The 16,732-nt window shown below is 40.0% G+C and overlaps 3 protein-coding genes across 3 annotated transcripts; 1 reads left to right on the top strand and 2 right to left on the bottom strand.

Moving 5' to 3' along the window:
* Positions 1-596: 596 nt before the first annotated feature.
* Positions 597-2,127, top strand: LOC128384120 (zinc finger protein 239-like). The gene is made up of 3 exons (XM_053343700.1): positions 597-729; positions 829-926; positions 1,120-2,127. Exons 2-3 carry the CDS (start codon positions 900-902, stop codon positions 1,897-1,899), a joined length of 807 nt encoding a protein of 268 aa, XP_053199675.1. The 5' UTR covers positions 597-729; positions 829-899; the 3' UTR covers positions 1,900-2,127.
* Positions 2,128-4,624: 2,497 nt separating this feature from the next.
* Positions 4,625-9,709, bottom strand: LOC128383679 (zinc finger protein 501-like). The gene is made up of 4 exons (XM_053343266.1): positions 9,678-9,709; positions 7,684-7,801; positions 5,141-5,963; positions 4,625-4,788 (listed from the first exon to the last, which is right to left on the bottom strand). The coding sequence occupies exons 1-4, from the start codon at positions 9,707-9,709 to the stop codon at positions 4,625-4,627; spliced, it is 1,137 nt and encodes a 378-aa protein (XP_053199241.1).
* Positions 9,710-14,610: 4,901 nt separating this feature from the next.
* On the bottom strand, positions 14,611-15,878 carry LOC128383678 (Fc receptor-like protein 5). Its single transcript, XM_053343265.1, has 4 exons — positions 15,475-15,878; positions 15,157-15,396; positions 14,854-15,081; positions 14,611-14,705 (listed from the first exon to the last, which is right to left on the bottom strand). Exons 1-4 carry the CDS (start codon positions 15,704-15,706, stop codon positions 14,611-14,613), a joined length of 795 nt encoding a protein of 264 aa, XP_053199240.1. The 5' UTR covers positions 15,707-15,878.
* Positions 15,879-16,732: the final 854 nt, after the last annotated feature.

The raw sequence follows: 16,732 nt of genomic DNA, 5'->3' as shown, positions 1-16,732 counted from the left end.
AAATTTAAATATGAAAAAACAGGATTTTTTCCGTTTTTGGTGTTATAAAAAAAAGCAAAAAACAAAATAATTTGTCACTTTTTCCTTTTTTGATTTTTGATTTCTAATCGAAAATAGAAAGAACGAATGATACACGGATTCTCTCTGGACTGTTACAGAGCAGATCTTCACCAGTTTAACATCTGACTCAACGGTGCATCTCTGCAACCACGAGGTCTGTATGAAAAGTGTTGGAATCATAATAAAGGGAACTAATACAACATCAGTACAGAATGAAGATGGAATGAACATAAATGTAAGATTTCATTCCTGCCAAACAAAACTTTACACTAGTGCAGCCTGAAACCTCTGAACCACAAAACATCCGAACATCTCCTGAAGTTAGAGGTTTTAGTAGAGACGTTTAAATAAGGCGTCTATGAATAGAAGTCAGGTCTGTCTGCAGCTTCTAACTCACTGAACCCACCAATGATGTTTGACTTTATCTTTAATTATAGATTTAAGATGCTACTTTTAGTAATTGTAAATGTTTCTGTGGTTAATTGTTCCTTTTGTATTCGCTTCATATTTCTGTTAGTTTGCTCAGTTGTGAGTCACTAATTCATGTAATGTTTCATTGATTACTTTTGTCAGATATTCTTCGATCACTCTTTTCTCTTTGTTCTCTTTTCCTTCATTAGAGTGCTGCTGCGTTGCCCTCAGAGGCCGAACAGCTGATCACCAGCCGAGGTCAAACACACACAAACATCTATGAACATTAAGTTTTATATCTCCATGTCTCACACAGTCATAGTAACACTCTTCTTCTTCTGTGGTGTGGTGTCTCAGGTCAGATCCTGCAGGTGGTTTGCGCCCCCGTCGGGGTTCAGTACATCGTTCCGCAGCCTGAGCAGCAGGCGATGCAACAGGAATGTACCATCACACAGGTACGTCAGCTCAGGACAGTCAGTATGTGTCACCCAGCAGACAGATCTTCTCTGATCAAATAAAGATTAAAAAATGCTTCAGACCAACCTGAACACTGCGTTATGTTCCACATACGTGATCTACATGTTATTTATGGTTTTAGATCATTCGCTCACTCTCTCTCTTTCTTTCTGTGTTTGTCTGTTGCCATAGAAACAAACACCAAAAAAGAGAGTCAAACATCACCACTGCCAGTACTGTGACAAAGCCTTCACCACATCGACATATTTAAAGATTCATCAGAGAATCCACACAGGAGAGAATCTTCACAGGTGTGAACAATGTGGGCAAGACTTCAATACAAGAAGTGCTTTAATAAAACACCAACGTATTCACACTGGAGTGAAACCATATAGCTGTGACCAGTGTGGGAAAAGCTTCACTGCTAACAACGATCTAAAGAAACATCAACGTACTCATACAAGAGAGAAACCATACAGCTGTGAGCTGTGTGGGAAAACTTTCACCACAGACGGTCAATTAAAAATCCATCAACGCATTCACACCGGAGAGAAACCGTACAGCTGTGACCACTGTGGGAAAACCTTTGCTTACGGGGACTCCCTACAACGCCATCAACGCATCCACACTGGAGAGAAACCGTACCAGTGTGAGCATTGTGGGAAAACATTCACTGATGACAGCACTCTGAAACGCCACCAACACATCCACACTGGAGAAAAACCATACTGGTGCAATCAATGTGGGAAAACCTTCATCAGAGTCAGTGAATTAAAAATCCATCAACGCATTCACACAGGAGAGAAACCGTACTGGTGCGACCAGTGTGGGAAATCTTTCACTCAAGACATTCATCTAAAAATCCACCAGCGTGTTCACACTGGAGAGAAACCCTACGGCTGTGAACAGTGCGGAAAAAGTTTTGCTTGGAGACATTCCCTAAAAATCCACCAACGCAGTCACACAGTGTAGTACTGGACATGTTATAGAGGCAGGTTAACACAGTCCTCCTATCTCTTCTACAGGCCTTAAAACTACAGTGTTTGACTTTATAAATAAATGTCTGTAACAATCAAGCCTTTGTTAGACCAAGTTTAAACAAACAGAGTGTTTAAATTTGCTGTTGGTGTTGACGTTCTTGTACTGGTCAGATGAATGAATACTTTGAGTGCTGTATGGGAAGAGCATGTGACTTCATATAATTATTATGGACGATGGATGTCCACTGCCTACCACTATGCAAACGTGAAGCTAAAATATTTCTGGCAATCTTGCTTGCATGACATCATTTGGAGTCCGATGCTGCGATCCACTGTAATCCTCCAACTTCCAACACGTAATGAAACGGTCATTCATGTTGAAGTGTCGGAAACTCGGGCTAGATCTATCTATCCTACTCCTCCTTTTACAAGTGTTCTAATCTGAATGGTAAATGGACTGTACTTATATGGCACTGTTTTATTCTTTCAATCACCCAAAGAGCTTTACACTACATGTCACATTCACTCATTCACACACACATTAGTAGACAATCCTCTCTACGTCTTAAGCCACATGAGACAAACACCATCTAGCTATTTTTTTTAGTTTGGTCTCGTGCTAACATGGAGGGGGCAGGACTTATGACCAGTACTGCAGCCAGCCACCAGGGGGTGATACTAATGTTTTGGTGTCACTTTTAGGGAGCTGTCATGACTTCCATCTTTTAAATACAAGTCAATGTATCAATCCAGAATTCATAACTTCTGGTTAGCTCTCTGCTAACTTGCATGGGGATGAAATAATTGAATCATGTGGTTCTTCTAGACTTTCCAATTGTTATCGTACCAAATTGATCAAATTCCGACAGTGAATAATATAGAAGAGATCGAGTTAGCTACAGTAAAGCCCATTGGCAGTGTTTTCGTACCTACTCTCACTGCTAGAAGGCGGGGACACAAGTTCAGCACAGCAGGTTTCATAAGTGTTGTTCTGTCCTGAGTTTCTCTACAAACTGATGGCTACCAACAGTAACTCAGAATCAGCATGTTTGACATCAGCAGCACATGTGACTGAATTTAAAGCTCATTGATGAACTGTTTCTCAGTCCCTCCAGGAATTCGCGATGTCGCGATCGCAACAATTAACGCAAATTCAACCAATCCACGCGATTATGTGCGGGCCTTGCAATTTTGTCCAATCACCGCAACTTTTCCGCAACTTTTCCGCAAACTGGAGGAGTGTGGTCGGCAAAAAATACCGTCTGCCGCGACGGTAAACTCAACTAATTCTGTGTGTCTGTATCTGTGTGTGCATGTGTCTGTGAGAGAGATAAACATTGTCAAATAAAATGTTTACGGTGTGAAAACTGTCTTCAAAATATGAAGTTGAATGTGCAATGAGATCAGAGATGGTGTGTGTGCAATTTTCACTGTCTCCCGCAATTTAATTGCAACAAAAGTGCTTAAAACATCGCAACATTTACCGCAATTTTTTTTAAATGCTGCCGCAAAATCAGGCATTTTAGGCAACAATCAGAAAAAAATCCTGCGAAATCCTGGAGGGACTGGTTTCTTGCACAGCTGCACCTTGGAAGTCATTAACTTTTACCCTGGAAGTGTTTTTTATTATTCATTGTTGAGTTTCATGTTGATTCTATAAAATATGTTGAATGAATTTGGAAATGACTCTTTGGAGCTACAGAATTTCCATTTTTGAGTAACTTTAGCATCAGTGGGTTTTAATTATAACCCACAATAATGTTCTTATTAGCAGCCAAACATTTCTGAATTTTATTCTATAAAACATTGGATGGAGATTTTCATGGATAGTCAAGAGTCCTAATGTCAGTAAAAACGGCAGCTACGTGTTTCTGAGATTTCTTTACTCAACATTAAAACAATCAAGGATGCAGCGAGCTAACAGCTAACTTTATCTCTGAGTTTTAAAGCATTTCCTTTTTTAAATAGTGCTATAATACCATGTTAATAAGTGTCATTTAAATAGAGTTCAGAAGATTATCCTGGCAAAAACAATTAAGATCAAAATTAGAAATTGGATCATCAGATTTGAAAGATTACTAATAGATTTAATTCACAGTAAAAGTTGGTTAGTAGTGGTCAGCAGAATCATTAACTGTCACATTCACATCAAACCAACTTGTTTTAATATCATGTTAGTTACTGTTATATTTAGTTTTGCCTTGTAATGTATTATTACTAGTTTAATACTGGGACTGGTGTGTTGTATCACAAGCGCCCTCTGCTGGACTCTGAACTCCATCACTAGTCTGCGGTTTCCTGTCTCTGTGGTTGGTTGATGTGAATAAGCTCATCTGAAGTTTTTGTATGTTAATGTGTTTTGATTGTTCTCTTAATGACCACAACAAATCCTTTAGTGATGATGTTTGTTTTGTGTGTAACCTGCCATCCAGCTTCTGGCTCAGGTATTTCTGTCTGTTTTCTGGACTTTGTTACGATGACACTGACTGTGTGTGAGACCTGATGTCTTTCTGTTACTAGAATAAACGGCTGCTTCAAGTCAAAAGTGACAGTTTGTGCCTCATTGATCAGACTTTGCAGCAGATTGTTGTGAGATATCTATATTATTGTGCATGATGCAAACATAATGACTTCTATCCCAGTATGAACATCTGAGAGCACAGAGCTGGAAGTCTTTCAGTCTTTTACTAACACAAAAGAGTCACAAGTTTGCTGTTTCAGCCTAGTCTGTCTGTCTCTCTGAGCTCTGCTGGATGGAAGCTGACGAGGAACACAACCAGACTAACCAGGAAGTGTGGAGCTGACTGGGGATCAGCTGGTTCCTCCTGTAGCATCAGTGTAACCGTTCCCTGGGACAGTTTACTGGTGCGAGTACTTGACTCTGTGTTTGGATAGAGATATAATTATGACACGCCAACTAAAAGTAATAACACACATCATGCATCTGTCTTTGCACTAAAGAAAACACTTCTACAAAAAAGTATTATTCTTAATGTAAACATTTACATTTTTATTAACAGTTCATAACCTTCAGGGATAGGACAACATTCTTGATAGGCATGTTTTAGAGACGGGGACACCTCTAACCTGCCTCTTAAACATGGTCAACACGATAAGACTGTATATAACTCTGCTTTGGTGAATCTTTCAGGAGCTTGCCTCAGAAAACACATTCCCACATTAGTCAAACTGTTTCTCTCATGTGTGAATAGATATGTGTTTTTTTAGGTTACTCAGCCCTGCAAAAGCTTTCCCACATTGACTACAAATGTACGGTTTCTCTCCAGTGTGAAGGCGTCTGTGATATGTAAGGCTTCCATTGTCATTGAAAGCTTTGCCACACTGGTCACAGTTGTATGGTTTCTCTCCAGTGTGAATACGTTGGTGCCTGACTAGATGAGCGTTTGTCCTGAAAGTCTTCCCACACTGGACACAGCCATATGGTTTCTCTTCAGTGTGAATCAGTTTGTGGCCTTGTAAATGACCCGCTTGATGAAAAGCTTTCCCACATTGGTCACATCTGTATGTCTTTTCTACAGTGTGAATGCGTAGGTGTTTTGCTAAGGCACTGCTTGAAGTGAAAGTTTTCCCACACTGCTCACAACTGTACGGTTTCTCTCCAGTGTGAATGACCCTGTGTTTTTTTAAATCACCCTTTACCGCGAACATTTTCCCACACTCATCACAGCTGTACGGTTTCTCTCCAGTATGAATGTGTTGGTGGCTTTTTAGATTACCTTCCAGAGTGAAACTTTTCCCGCAAAGATCACAGCTGTATGGTTTCTCTCCTGTGTGAATCCGTTGATGGTTTTTTAGAGTACCTTCCAGAGTGAAACTTTTCCCACAATACTCACAGCTGTATGGTTTCTCTCCTGTGTGAATCCGTTGATGGATTTTTAGATAATAGGCGGTAGTGAACACTTTGCCACATTGCTCACAGCTGTTAAGTTTGTCTGGTGTTTGAGCTCCATGAATCTTTAAATCTTTTGATGTGGTGAAGGCTTCGTCACATCGCTGACCACGGTGACGTTTGAGGCCTTTTCCTCCTGTTTGTTTCTATGACAACATACAAAACAGAAAGAGACAGAGTAAGTGAGATGACATGGTGAAGCAAGTGATCTAAAACCATTTAACACATTAGAGCTTATCTGGAACAGAAGCCACAGTGTTAAGATGAACTGACTTTTACTGTATGGAGTTACATAACCTTCTGTGAGCAAACGTTACCAGCAGCTCAACTGCTCTGGTGGCGTGATCACATTTATTTTCCAGCTCTTTTTTAAAAATCACAGAATAAAGTTTACATGTTACAAAAAGAGTCTAATTGTTCCAGTAACCAAGGGTCCACCACTAAAAGTGTTGAATAATTATGTGTCTGCCTCATTAGTTTGGAAACTGGTGCATCAAACAAAGAGAGTGATAGAGGACGCCACAGCAACAGTGCTGGACTTTGCTCTTGGCCACATGGAGGGCAAGGCCCATGTTCCAGCTTACAGGCTTTCTGAAATATCCTGACAGTCCTGACAGTGAGTTCACAGAGAACCTGTGTTGATGACACTTTATTTGAGGTCTTGGTGTATTGTACAGGATCACCTCAGGGTGCCTCTTATTATCACACTTGTTAGTTTTGCTTGTTTAAATCAACCAAGTTTGCTGATGATTTTGTGATTGTCAGCCTCCTGCAGGGGCCATAGTCCCACCTTATTGACCTTTGCTGCAACCCTCCCATGACTGCACTTCATTTTATCAACAGCATAACTGGAGACAGTATGCCAAAATGCAACAAGGTCCAGCAGAGACTTTTTCTTGAGAAAGTTGGGAGGTTTTAACATTAACAGATCTCTCCTGGAAAACTCAACTCATAAAGATGCAGCAAAACAAACTGATTCATGGCTTCATTTCATGCTGACTCAACAAATTAATACATTTAAATATATTTAAGATTATATCTTTATCCAATATTTCACCAAAAATCAAAGATTAGATCTTGTCACTAACATAATGAAGCTCATTACAGAGAGGAGGTGAAGGAGTTGGCTGTGTGGTGCAACAACAACCTCTACTTAAACGTTGAGCAAACCAAGGAGATGGTTATTGATTTCACATAAGTCACATGGTGGATGATCTGGTCCATCCAAACCGCAGATCTCACTAAGAAAGCCCAGCAGCACCTCCACTTCCTGCGAGACTGAAAAAAGTAAACTCTCCTCCATCCATCATGACAATATTCTACAGAGGAACCATCGAGAGCATCTTAACTCACTGCATCACTGTCTGAGCTGCAGTGAGGAGCAGAGAAGATCACAGGTGTCTCTTCCCTCCATAGACAACATCTACACAGACTAGTGTGTCAGACAGGCCTCCAACATAATGACTGACCCCTCCCCTCCCCTCCCATCCCATCCCTCCATCAGTTAGGAGGCTCCAGAACATCTGGGCAATATCCACACGATCCTGCAATAGTTTTTCGGCAAACTACCAGACCTCTGAAGGACCCCCCCTCCAAATGCACCACTGCTTTAATACTTAGCACTACCTGTCCTCTGTAAACACATTAGCACTTTATTTTAAATGCTTTAAAAGCTCTTTTTATGTTTTTATGTTGTAAATATGTCCTTTATCTTTATTTGTGGAAATGACTGATCAGTTTAAGAACAGCATCTCACTTCTTTATATGCTAAGAGTTTAGAGGTGACAAGAAAACGGATTCTGATTCTGATACACGGACCCTCAAGACTCGTCCTCATGTCTTTAGTCTGAAGTCCTGAACACTGACCTGTGCATCGCTGGTAGCAGAGGGTGAGTCTGATTCCTCTCTTTTAACGGGGTTGTCGGTGTGGTGCTCCTCCATCCTGCTCTGGTCTGTGAAATCCAGAAGGTCTCTGAATGACGGACTGTTAATGGAGACAAACCAAAACAATCAAAGATGTCATCTCAGGCTTTAAGAAATGATAACAGGCATTTTTCAGTATTTGTGGACATTTTATCTACTTGAAAATAAACACCACATTACTCAATAAGTAAAATAGTCGATAGTGGATGATTGAAATATCTCAGTCCAATTTATTTGATATATTGTTGAAGCCCACCTTACTTGGCTTCCCCGAGTTGGTTGATGCAGAAAAGAGCACTCAGAAGACACTCATACAGTGCAACAGCACTTCCCCTATACCCAGAGTGATCTGCTGAGCAGTTCCTTATTCCCTTCCTCATGTGACCTTTTGCCATTGCCTAATCTATGCAAGTCAAGAAGTCAAGCTATTTGCAGATTCAACAGCACCCTGCCATATCCTGTTTTGACATATATTTTTCTGAAACTGCGCTTATCTGTTGAGTCAGGATGCACATGTCTTATACACGTGTCTGTACTTGCTTGTTATGTAAGCGTTGCCTTTTATACTGGCCTTAGCTGCAAGCTTATAGCATAAAAACCTTAACACTATCTTATTCCTTCAATATCCAGTTTAATATCATATAAGACACAAACAATATTAAACTTATCACATTTGAAAGTCTCTAACCTGCACATGTTTAGCTTTAAATGACTAAAAAACTAATTCAGACATGATTTAAATTGCAGGAGGATCAGCACATTGAGTGAAAAACAGTCAGTGATAACAGATGAAATGATCAAAATGAGCCACATACACACAGAGAGACTAGATGGATCTGCTTTCTTTAGACTCTGACAGTGAACTGAGCTTTGAGACCATTCTCTGTTGTTTTACTGGTTTTATTATAATGTAGGCTAGTTATTGTGCAGTGTGTTATAGTTTTAATTTCTTATTTGTATTGCTTGTGTTACCTTTACTCATTTTAACTACTCATATTTTAGTGTCTCATTGAGTGAACTCTTTACTGTCACTTCTTAAAAAGGTGAAATGTGTCGTTAGTAAAGTCTGACTGATTGAAAGGTTTAAAAGACACGTGACGAGACTGCAACTAACTATTATTAACTTCATACAACTTAATAAAACTACAGCTAACAATTACCTGAGTGTTGAAGCAAACTGGTTTTGCCTCCCCGAGTTGGTTGACACAGAAGAGGGCACTCAGAAGACAAGAGTTGGTCCAATCACCTTTTATTTAACGCTGTTTGCAAAAAGCGGAGATCACTCTTACATCGAATACATGTATTCAAGCCCTTCACCCAGAGAGATCTGCCCTCTTCCTCTTTTGCTCCCCCTTTTGTACGGTCCTGGATTGGTTCCACTTTCTACACTTCCCTTTCCCTTATTAGGAGTTGTTTTGCTGTTTCAACTCTTACCTTATTCTGCTGCTTACTGTTGAAGGAATAAAATAGCGTTAAGGTTTTTATGCTATAAGCTTGTGCTAAGGCCAGTATAAAAGGCAACGCTTACATAACAAGCAAGTACAGACACATGTATAAGACATGTGCATCCTGATTCAACAGATGAGCGAAGTGTCAGAAAAATATATATCAAAACAGGATATGGCAGGGTGCTGTTGAATCTGTAAATAGCTTGACTTCTTGACTTGCATAGATTAGGCAATAGCAACGGTCACAGGAGGAAGTAGCAAGCAGTAGGGCGAGGGAGAGGATAAAAAAGGGAATAAGGAACTGCTCAGCAGATCACTCTGGGTATAGGGGAAGTGCTGTTGCACTGTATGAGTGTTCTCCGCTTTTTGCAAACAGCGTTAATAAAAGGGTGTTTTGTGAACAACTCTCGTCTTCTGAGTGCTCTTTTCTGCATCAACCAACTCGGGGAAGCCAAGTAAGGTGGGCTTCAACACTGTTTCAACTCTTACCTTATTCTGCTGCTCATGTTGAAGACCCGCATATCCTGTTTTAAACATATCTAATATATCGTTTCTCCCCACATCGCCTGGCAACCTTTCCACACTTCCTTCTGTTATCATCTCTGGCGACACAACTGAGACTTCTTCCCCACTGACATTTAGATATACATTTCTTCAATGCTTATTCAAAGATTATATAACATGTCCGTGTGTATAATGGATTAATGTTTGTACATAACATGACAACCCTTCAATCTGCTTCCTTTAGACTCTGACAGTGAACTGAGCTTTGAGACCATTCTCTGTTGTTTTACTGTTTTTATTATAATGTAGGCTAGTTATTGTGCAGTGTGATATAGTTTTAATTTCTTATTTGTATTGCTTGTGTTACCTTTACTCATTTTAACTACTCATATTTTAGTGTCTCATTGAGTGAACTCTTTACTGTCACTTCTTAAAAAGGTGAAATGTGTCGTTAGTAAAGTCTGACTGATTGAAAGGTTTAAAAGACACGTGACGAGACTGCAACTAACTATTATTAACTTTACCGTGTTTTTACCTTCAGTCCTGATGCTTAACAACGGAGATTTAAACTCGTGAGTTAGTAAAACAACAATTATCCCGCCCGAAGTCCGACATCACTTCCGGGTTAGCTCTATTTATGTTTATGTTTCCAGTTACTGAGAAAAACTCTCCCTCTAAAGGTGAGGAGGGAAACTACAACTACTGACAGAAGTTAATATATGAACTACAACTACTGACAGAAGTTAATATAAACTACAACTACTGACAGAAGTTAATATATGAACTACAACTACTGACAGAAGTTAATATGAACTACAGCTACTGACAGAAGTTAATATGAACTACAGCTACTGACAGAAGTTAATATGAACTACAACTACTGACATAAGTTAATATGAATTACAGCTACTGACAGAAGTTAATATAAACTACAACTACTGACAGAAGTTAATATGAACTACAGCTACTGACAGAAGTTAATATGAACTACAACTACTGACATAAGTTAATATGAATTACAGCTACTGACAGAAGTTAATATAAACTACAACTACTGACAGAAGTTAATATGAACTACAGCTACTGACAGAAGTTAATATGAAGCTTGAGTCAAATCTTCATCTTCTATGTTTCAACGTTACAGTGTTTTTAGTAGAAAAGTCTTTTTGTTCCTATACTTCCACCACAGAGAAACAGGAAACACTAAGAGGGAGGGAGGGAGGGAGGAAGGAAACACTAAGAGGAGATATGATGCTAAAAACACTGTAAATGTGTCAGATATCACTGATATGACTAACTCACACTGCTATAGTTACTATGGTTACTATAATAACTCACACTGATGAAGCTCAATAGAAACTGATCAGAGACTTTAAATGACTGAATCCTCCATCACTGAACACTGAAAGCACATTAGTCAGTCCCTCTAAGAGTGTTTTTGTGAAGTTTTATGCTCTCTTTTTGTTGTAATATTGCAAGAATAGAGAAACAACACAGAGCTTATCCCTTAATAGTTGTACTATTGATCCTGAATCAACACTGATTGAGCATGGTGGGATTTATATGTCCGGACTGAGCTCATAGATTCCCACTGAACACCTGAACCCTCCAGAAATGAACCAGTTTAATCATAACTGACTGGACATGTTTTAATGGATAATGATGAAGTGGCGACACCTGCTGGACAAACCTTCATGATGCACACATATGGAATGATTCAATGCAAGTGAGTCAGAATATAAATGAACTTCCTGTTTATTTCCATCTTTGTTGATTTGATTAATTATTTAACATCATTAAAAACACAGAAACTGGTTTATTATTGTTGGAAGAAAAGAGGATAAAGGTTTCTGACTGGAACATTTCATTATCTGTTCAGAAGTCATGCTCTGTGGTGACAGAGGTGATGATGTCATCGTAGTCATCATCCAGTCCCTGCTCAGCCTGGGTGGGCGGGATAATCACCATGGAGACAGGCGGGTCATTTCCTGTCAGAGCAGGTCAGAAAGAAAATGTAGATAATTTCCTCTGTATACATAAAGCAAGTCCTCACAGTGCTGTTAAGATTTGTCATTCTGACCTGTCGTGCATGTCGTCTCCCCAACATCCATCATTTCTACCCAGATGTGTACCAAAATGAGAAAGTTTGTGCTTTACAAGTGCAGCTTCTACAGAAAGAAGAGATTCAAATGAATTAGAGTATCGAACAACATCAGACTAAATGAAGAGATCAAAACAACCGATGATGTGGTTAGAGACAATCAATGAACTAACGACTGATTAACATGAAGGTGGAGTTATGCAGGAAAATGACAAAGTTGTAGTTAGAGGCTAAACAGCAACTGATAATCAAACAAACAGCCAGAAATAACATGCAGCTTCTGAGTTTAGTGTTTCTGCTGCAGGGAAATAAAGAGGAAGTGTGTTTGTACCATTGTGTCTGAAAGCCTCTGAGCTGCTAACCACAGAAACGTGGTCAGCTACATTAACCAGAAACAACACCCACCCTGGTAGCTGAACACAACACCCACCCAAGCAGTGTCCAGCTGACCATTCACACACGTTGTGGACATACCCGAGGCTGACCAACTTTTGGTCTGATATATTCCAAACTTGCAAACAGGCTCATAATACAAATTTAGAACCGAACCCCTTGACTGCTCTTTTTCGTCTCCCTCTGACCAAAAATGCACCATTACTACACAGTGTGTCATTGCCTTCACTACCCTGCTGGCCAGCCGCACCATTCTTCTCAAATGGAAACATGTTTCTCCTGCCGACTCACAACAGCTGGTGAATCCTTAGGATGTCTGCAGTTAGAGAAGTTAAGGGTCTCACGGGAGAGATCTCTGACACTGTTTCACAAAACCTGGGGCCCCCTGCTAGCCTATAATAGAAATATTGTTAATATTATTTCTGATGATGTTGAGGACACTTCTTAAAAGAATTGGCTGCTCGACAGGGAGAGACACTTCTGTACTCCTTTATTTTTTTGATTTAATTAATTGATTAATTAATGTTATGTTGTTATCTAACTAAGTAGTTGTTCACTGTCGCCCCAACTGACATGGGATGTGGGATGAGATGGTGGGAGTTATGCTGGGTTTCTTTCCCTGTAATGCAGATGCTTTGATTTTATGTAAAGTTGACATACTATTCTGTATTGTCTGCAAAAGCTGAATTTAAAAAATGGAAAAAAGGAAAAAAGTACTTTTGTTTCTGCAGCTTACTCGCCCATTCACACTCTCACACACAGTGATGTCAAGATAACATGCAGGGTGCTGGCACAACCAGCAGGAGGGGTTTGGGGCTCAGTATGTTGCCTGAAGACACTTTAACATGGGACAGGAGGAGATGAGAATCAAACCACCGACTGTCTGACTGGTGGACGATCCACTCTGCCTCCTCACAGCTGCTCAGTGGCACAGGAGGTGCTCAGTGATGTTGGTCTGCTCAAACAAAATGTCCCCTATGACCAGTCACAAGTTTGGACAGACTTTCTTAGCCCCCCAAAGTGGCAACAGATAAATCTGATGGGTTGTAAGGTGATTAATGGGAGAGGAAAGAATAAAAAAACTGATAATCAAAAAAACAAGGCTATGATGAAATAACATGCAGCTTTTGATTTTTGTGTTTCTGCTGCAGGGAAATAAAGAGGAAGTGTGTTTGTACCATTGTGTCTGAAAGCCTCTGAGCTGCTAACCACAGAAACATGGTCAGCTACATTAACCAGAAACAACACCCACCCTGGTAGCTGAACACTGTCAACCAAATGCTGACGTTTTTGTCTATGAATCACATTTTATACTCACTAAATATGTTTTTTATCTTTCATTAGATTCAGATACCAGAAATCAACGAGTGTCTCCTAACATCAGGCCTGTTTGTTCCATGGAAATTATAGTTTACAGGCATTACCTGTTGGAGATGCAGGGATAAAACTTAGTATATTAAAAGCATCACTGTTGCAGAGGGTTCTTCTTTCTTAAGCATCAGAGAGTCAGAAGTTGTGGACAGAGTCTCTAGTAGTCGAGCTTTCTGGAAATAATCCTTGTACATCTTAAATATGAAGTGAAGAACACCTTTGAATGTAAAACAGCCTGGACCTAGTGATTTCCTGTTTTGCATAGCTTGCATTATATCATGCATCTTTAGGGTGGTATTTGAACAGTCCATTTCCTCATCCAATGCTTTGTCTATTTTAGGGTACACCAGGGTCCTGGCACAACCAGCAAGAGCATTTTGGGGTTCAGTATCTTGATTGAGGACAGGCCAAAACTACCATAAAGCCATAACTGTGATGTGGGGCCCCTCCAAAGGATCAGCAGATATCATTGTCAAAAGACAAAAAGGTTGGAAACCACTGGTTTAATCTTTAATAATGTGTTGTATTTTAAAAGCTTGTTATACTATATTGTTGGTTATAAATCAGATTCCACCTCTTACTTTGGTGTCGTTTCAAAGACTACTCAGCACTGTGAATCATCATGTACTTTTTAATCCTGCAGAAATGTTTGTACATTGGTGTTACATCAATAACTAAACATGAAGTCATAAAATGAACAACAAGACAAACAGTAGAGATACATTAATAGATGTGAAGCTGCTCTGCACATGATTTTACCAGATTTAAGAAAACAAGTTTATAACGTCATGGCAGAAAATAATGTTTTCTATTGTAGATCTTAAGCTTTAAACAGAGATAGACAGCAACAGAAATATAAACCATTTCCTGTCTTCTCTGTAACTTCAAGTCAAACTAGAACATGAGGAGTTCCTCAGGAAGCATTTCAGCTGCTCTGATGTTTTTCATTCATGACTCGAAGCTTCAGAACGACGACTCATTGGTTCAGTTCAGAAGTGATGCTCTGTGGTGACGGAGGGGATGATGTCATCATAGTCACCATCCAATCCCTGCTCAGCCTGTGACAGAGGGGATGATGTCATCATAGTCACCATCCAATCCCTGCTCAGCCTGGGTGAGTGTTGCCATGGAGACTGGTAGGTCATTTCCTGTCAGAGCAGGTTAGAAAGAATATGTAAATAATTGATCAATTATTAAACACAACTGTCAATCATCAACACCAGAATGAACCTGACTGATTGATTGATTGATAGTTGCTGAGTGTCTGTAAGGTGAGTGAATGATTCAGAGTGTTACCTGTGGGTCTGTGTCGATATAAAGACACCATGAGGAGAGTGGAGATGAAGTACGGACAGAACACCACTAGGTGGCAGACCAGTCTGAACACAAGCTGGGGAGGAGCTCCAGATACAGGGGGCGGGGCTCCAGATGCAGTGGGCGGGGATGTAGATACATGGTAAGGGGCTTCAGATACAGGGGGCGGGGCTTCAGACACATGGGGCGGGGCTGTGGTTGTAGGTTTACCTGCAGAGAGAATCTCACCTGGTCAGGTAAACATGTGGATGAAATAAGTGGTGAAACCAAAGGTAACTTCCACACCTGTGACAGAGATCCAGCTGGATGGAGACTCTCCATGACTGCTGATGTTACACTTGTAGAGGCCTTCATCAGACTTGGAAACATGGTGGATGGTCATGTGACCTGCAGGCTCAGTCCTGATGAGGGAGCCATCTTTATAGAAACCAGCTGGGAGGTTGGCGGTCTTTGTTTTACAGTGCAGAGTGACATCATCTCCCTCCATCACAGGGAGGACAGGACTCTGCAGGATCACTGGTCCACCTCAACACAGAGACAAACTACAGCATTTCATCATTTACACTCAGCTTCATCAATACTAACTCCACAGTCTGATCTTACCAGTGACAGTGAAGCTGATGCTGTTACTGGTTGCTCCCTCTCTGGACTCACACCAGTAAACTCCACTGTCCAGTGTGATGATGAAGCTGATTTTACAGGAGGAACCAGATAATCTTCCCCAGCCGTCTCCACACTCCTTCCTGGTTCCTCTGGTTGTGTTCCTCCTCAGCTTCCATCCAGCAGAGCTGTCGTTCTCCTCACAGCTCAGAGAGACAAACTCTCCTTTAAACATCTGAGATCTGCTGGGACTCACAGTCAGAGAGGCTGAGAGGAGATTTATTATATTTAGGAAACAACATGAGGAGTCATTTAATGTAACACAGAAACACTCAGTAGGTCAACAACATGAATCCTGTTATACAGTTAATGTTTCTCAATGCTGCAGTGAAGCATGACCAGAAGGTGTCACCATATTTACACTCAACCACTTTATGTGTCACATAGTTGTTCAGTATTAATGACTAAAGATAAAAATCCTCCTTGAAGCATTTAAGAAGGAGGGGGAATTTAAAACATTTTAACCAGGTGTTGAAAAAATGAGTGAAATTATCTTTACTCAACAACCACTGATCTATACATTAATGTACATTAATGGATGTTGGATCATTCACAAGTTCAAACCAATCATATATCAGTTTGGGAGGGAAACACAACTTTATTTTAAGGTATAGGTGGACAAGACAGGATGCTCAAAGATTTATGACGGTTTGACTGGTTGAAGTCATGTGACATCATTTCATGGGTTTCATTGATCAACCTGCAGAAGTGGTCTTTAGAAAAACCTAACCTTTACTTCCAGCTGTTTCCAGAGGTTGAGGAGGACTAACTAACTGATATTCATCAGCAGAGTGACCCTTCAACAGCTTTACATCATCAGATAAGAAGTTTACTGACCTTGGTTTGTTGAGCAGAACAGCAGAGAGCTCACAACTAAAGAGACAAAAGAACAAACCAGAAACACATCAAATCATCACTAAACTACACAGATGTGATATATTAATAGATCAATATATTTAAATATGAAAGATGATCAAACTATCTTTTTATATTAGAGTTTGTTGTCAGTGCTTCATTCACTTCATAATCAGTTCAGCTTCATCTACAAAATGTTCATATTAATGTCAGTAAGAGATAAAACCAGAATATCTGAGGATGGTCAGTGTGTTTACATTGTAATCTAGATTATTGGAGTGACTGACAAATATATCTTGTTGCAGGTTAATTATATATATTTTGTGTCTACTGTACTAGAAAAGTC

The sequence above is a fragment of the Scomber japonicus genome, chromosome 22 (genome assembly GCF_027409825.1).
Source record: "Scomber japonicus isolate fScoJap1 chromosome 22, fScoJap1.pri, whole genome shotgun sequence".
NCBI classification, from domain to species: Eukaryota; Metazoa; Chordata; class Actinopteri; order Scombriformes; family Scombridae; genus Scomber; species Scomber japonicus.
The sequence above is the reverse complement of the archived record's forward strand: the minus strand, read 5'-3'. Positions and strand labels throughout refer to the sequence as shown.

Excerpts from the sequence above, each read along its gene's own strand:
- LOC128384120 (XM_053343700.1), top strand. The coding sequence starts at position 900 with ATGCAACAGGAATGTACCATCACACAG. Across the intron at positions 927-1,119 it reads AGGAATGTACCATCACACAG|AAACAAACACCAAAAAAGAG; the intron begins GTACGTCAGCTC and ends CTGTTGCCATAG.
- LOC128383678 (XM_053343265.1), bottom strand. The coding sequence starts at position 15,706 with ATGTTTAAAGGAGAGTTTGTCTCTCTGAGCTGTGAGGAGAACGACAGC. Across the intron at positions 15,397-15,474 it reads CATCAGCTTCACTGTCACTG|GTGGACCAGTGATCCTGCAG; the intron begins GTAAGATCAGAC and ends CTCTGTGTTGAG. Across the intron at positions 14,706-14,853 it reads ATATCGACACAGACCCACAG|GAAATGACCTACCAGTCTCC; the intron begins GTAACACTCTGA and ends CTGCTCTGACAG.
- LOC128383679 (XM_053343266.1), bottom strand. The coding sequence starts at position 9,709 with ATGCGGGTCTTCAACATGAGCAGCAGAATAAG. Across the intron at positions 7,802-9,677 it reads AACATGAGCAGCAGAATAAG|TCCGTCATTCAGAGACCTTC; the intron begins GTAAGAGTTGAA and ends CTCCATTAACAG. Across the intron at positions 5,964-7,683 it reads CTGCTACCAGCGATGCACAG|AAACAAACAGGAGGAAAAGG; the intron begins GTCAGTGTTCAG and ends ATGTTGTCATAG.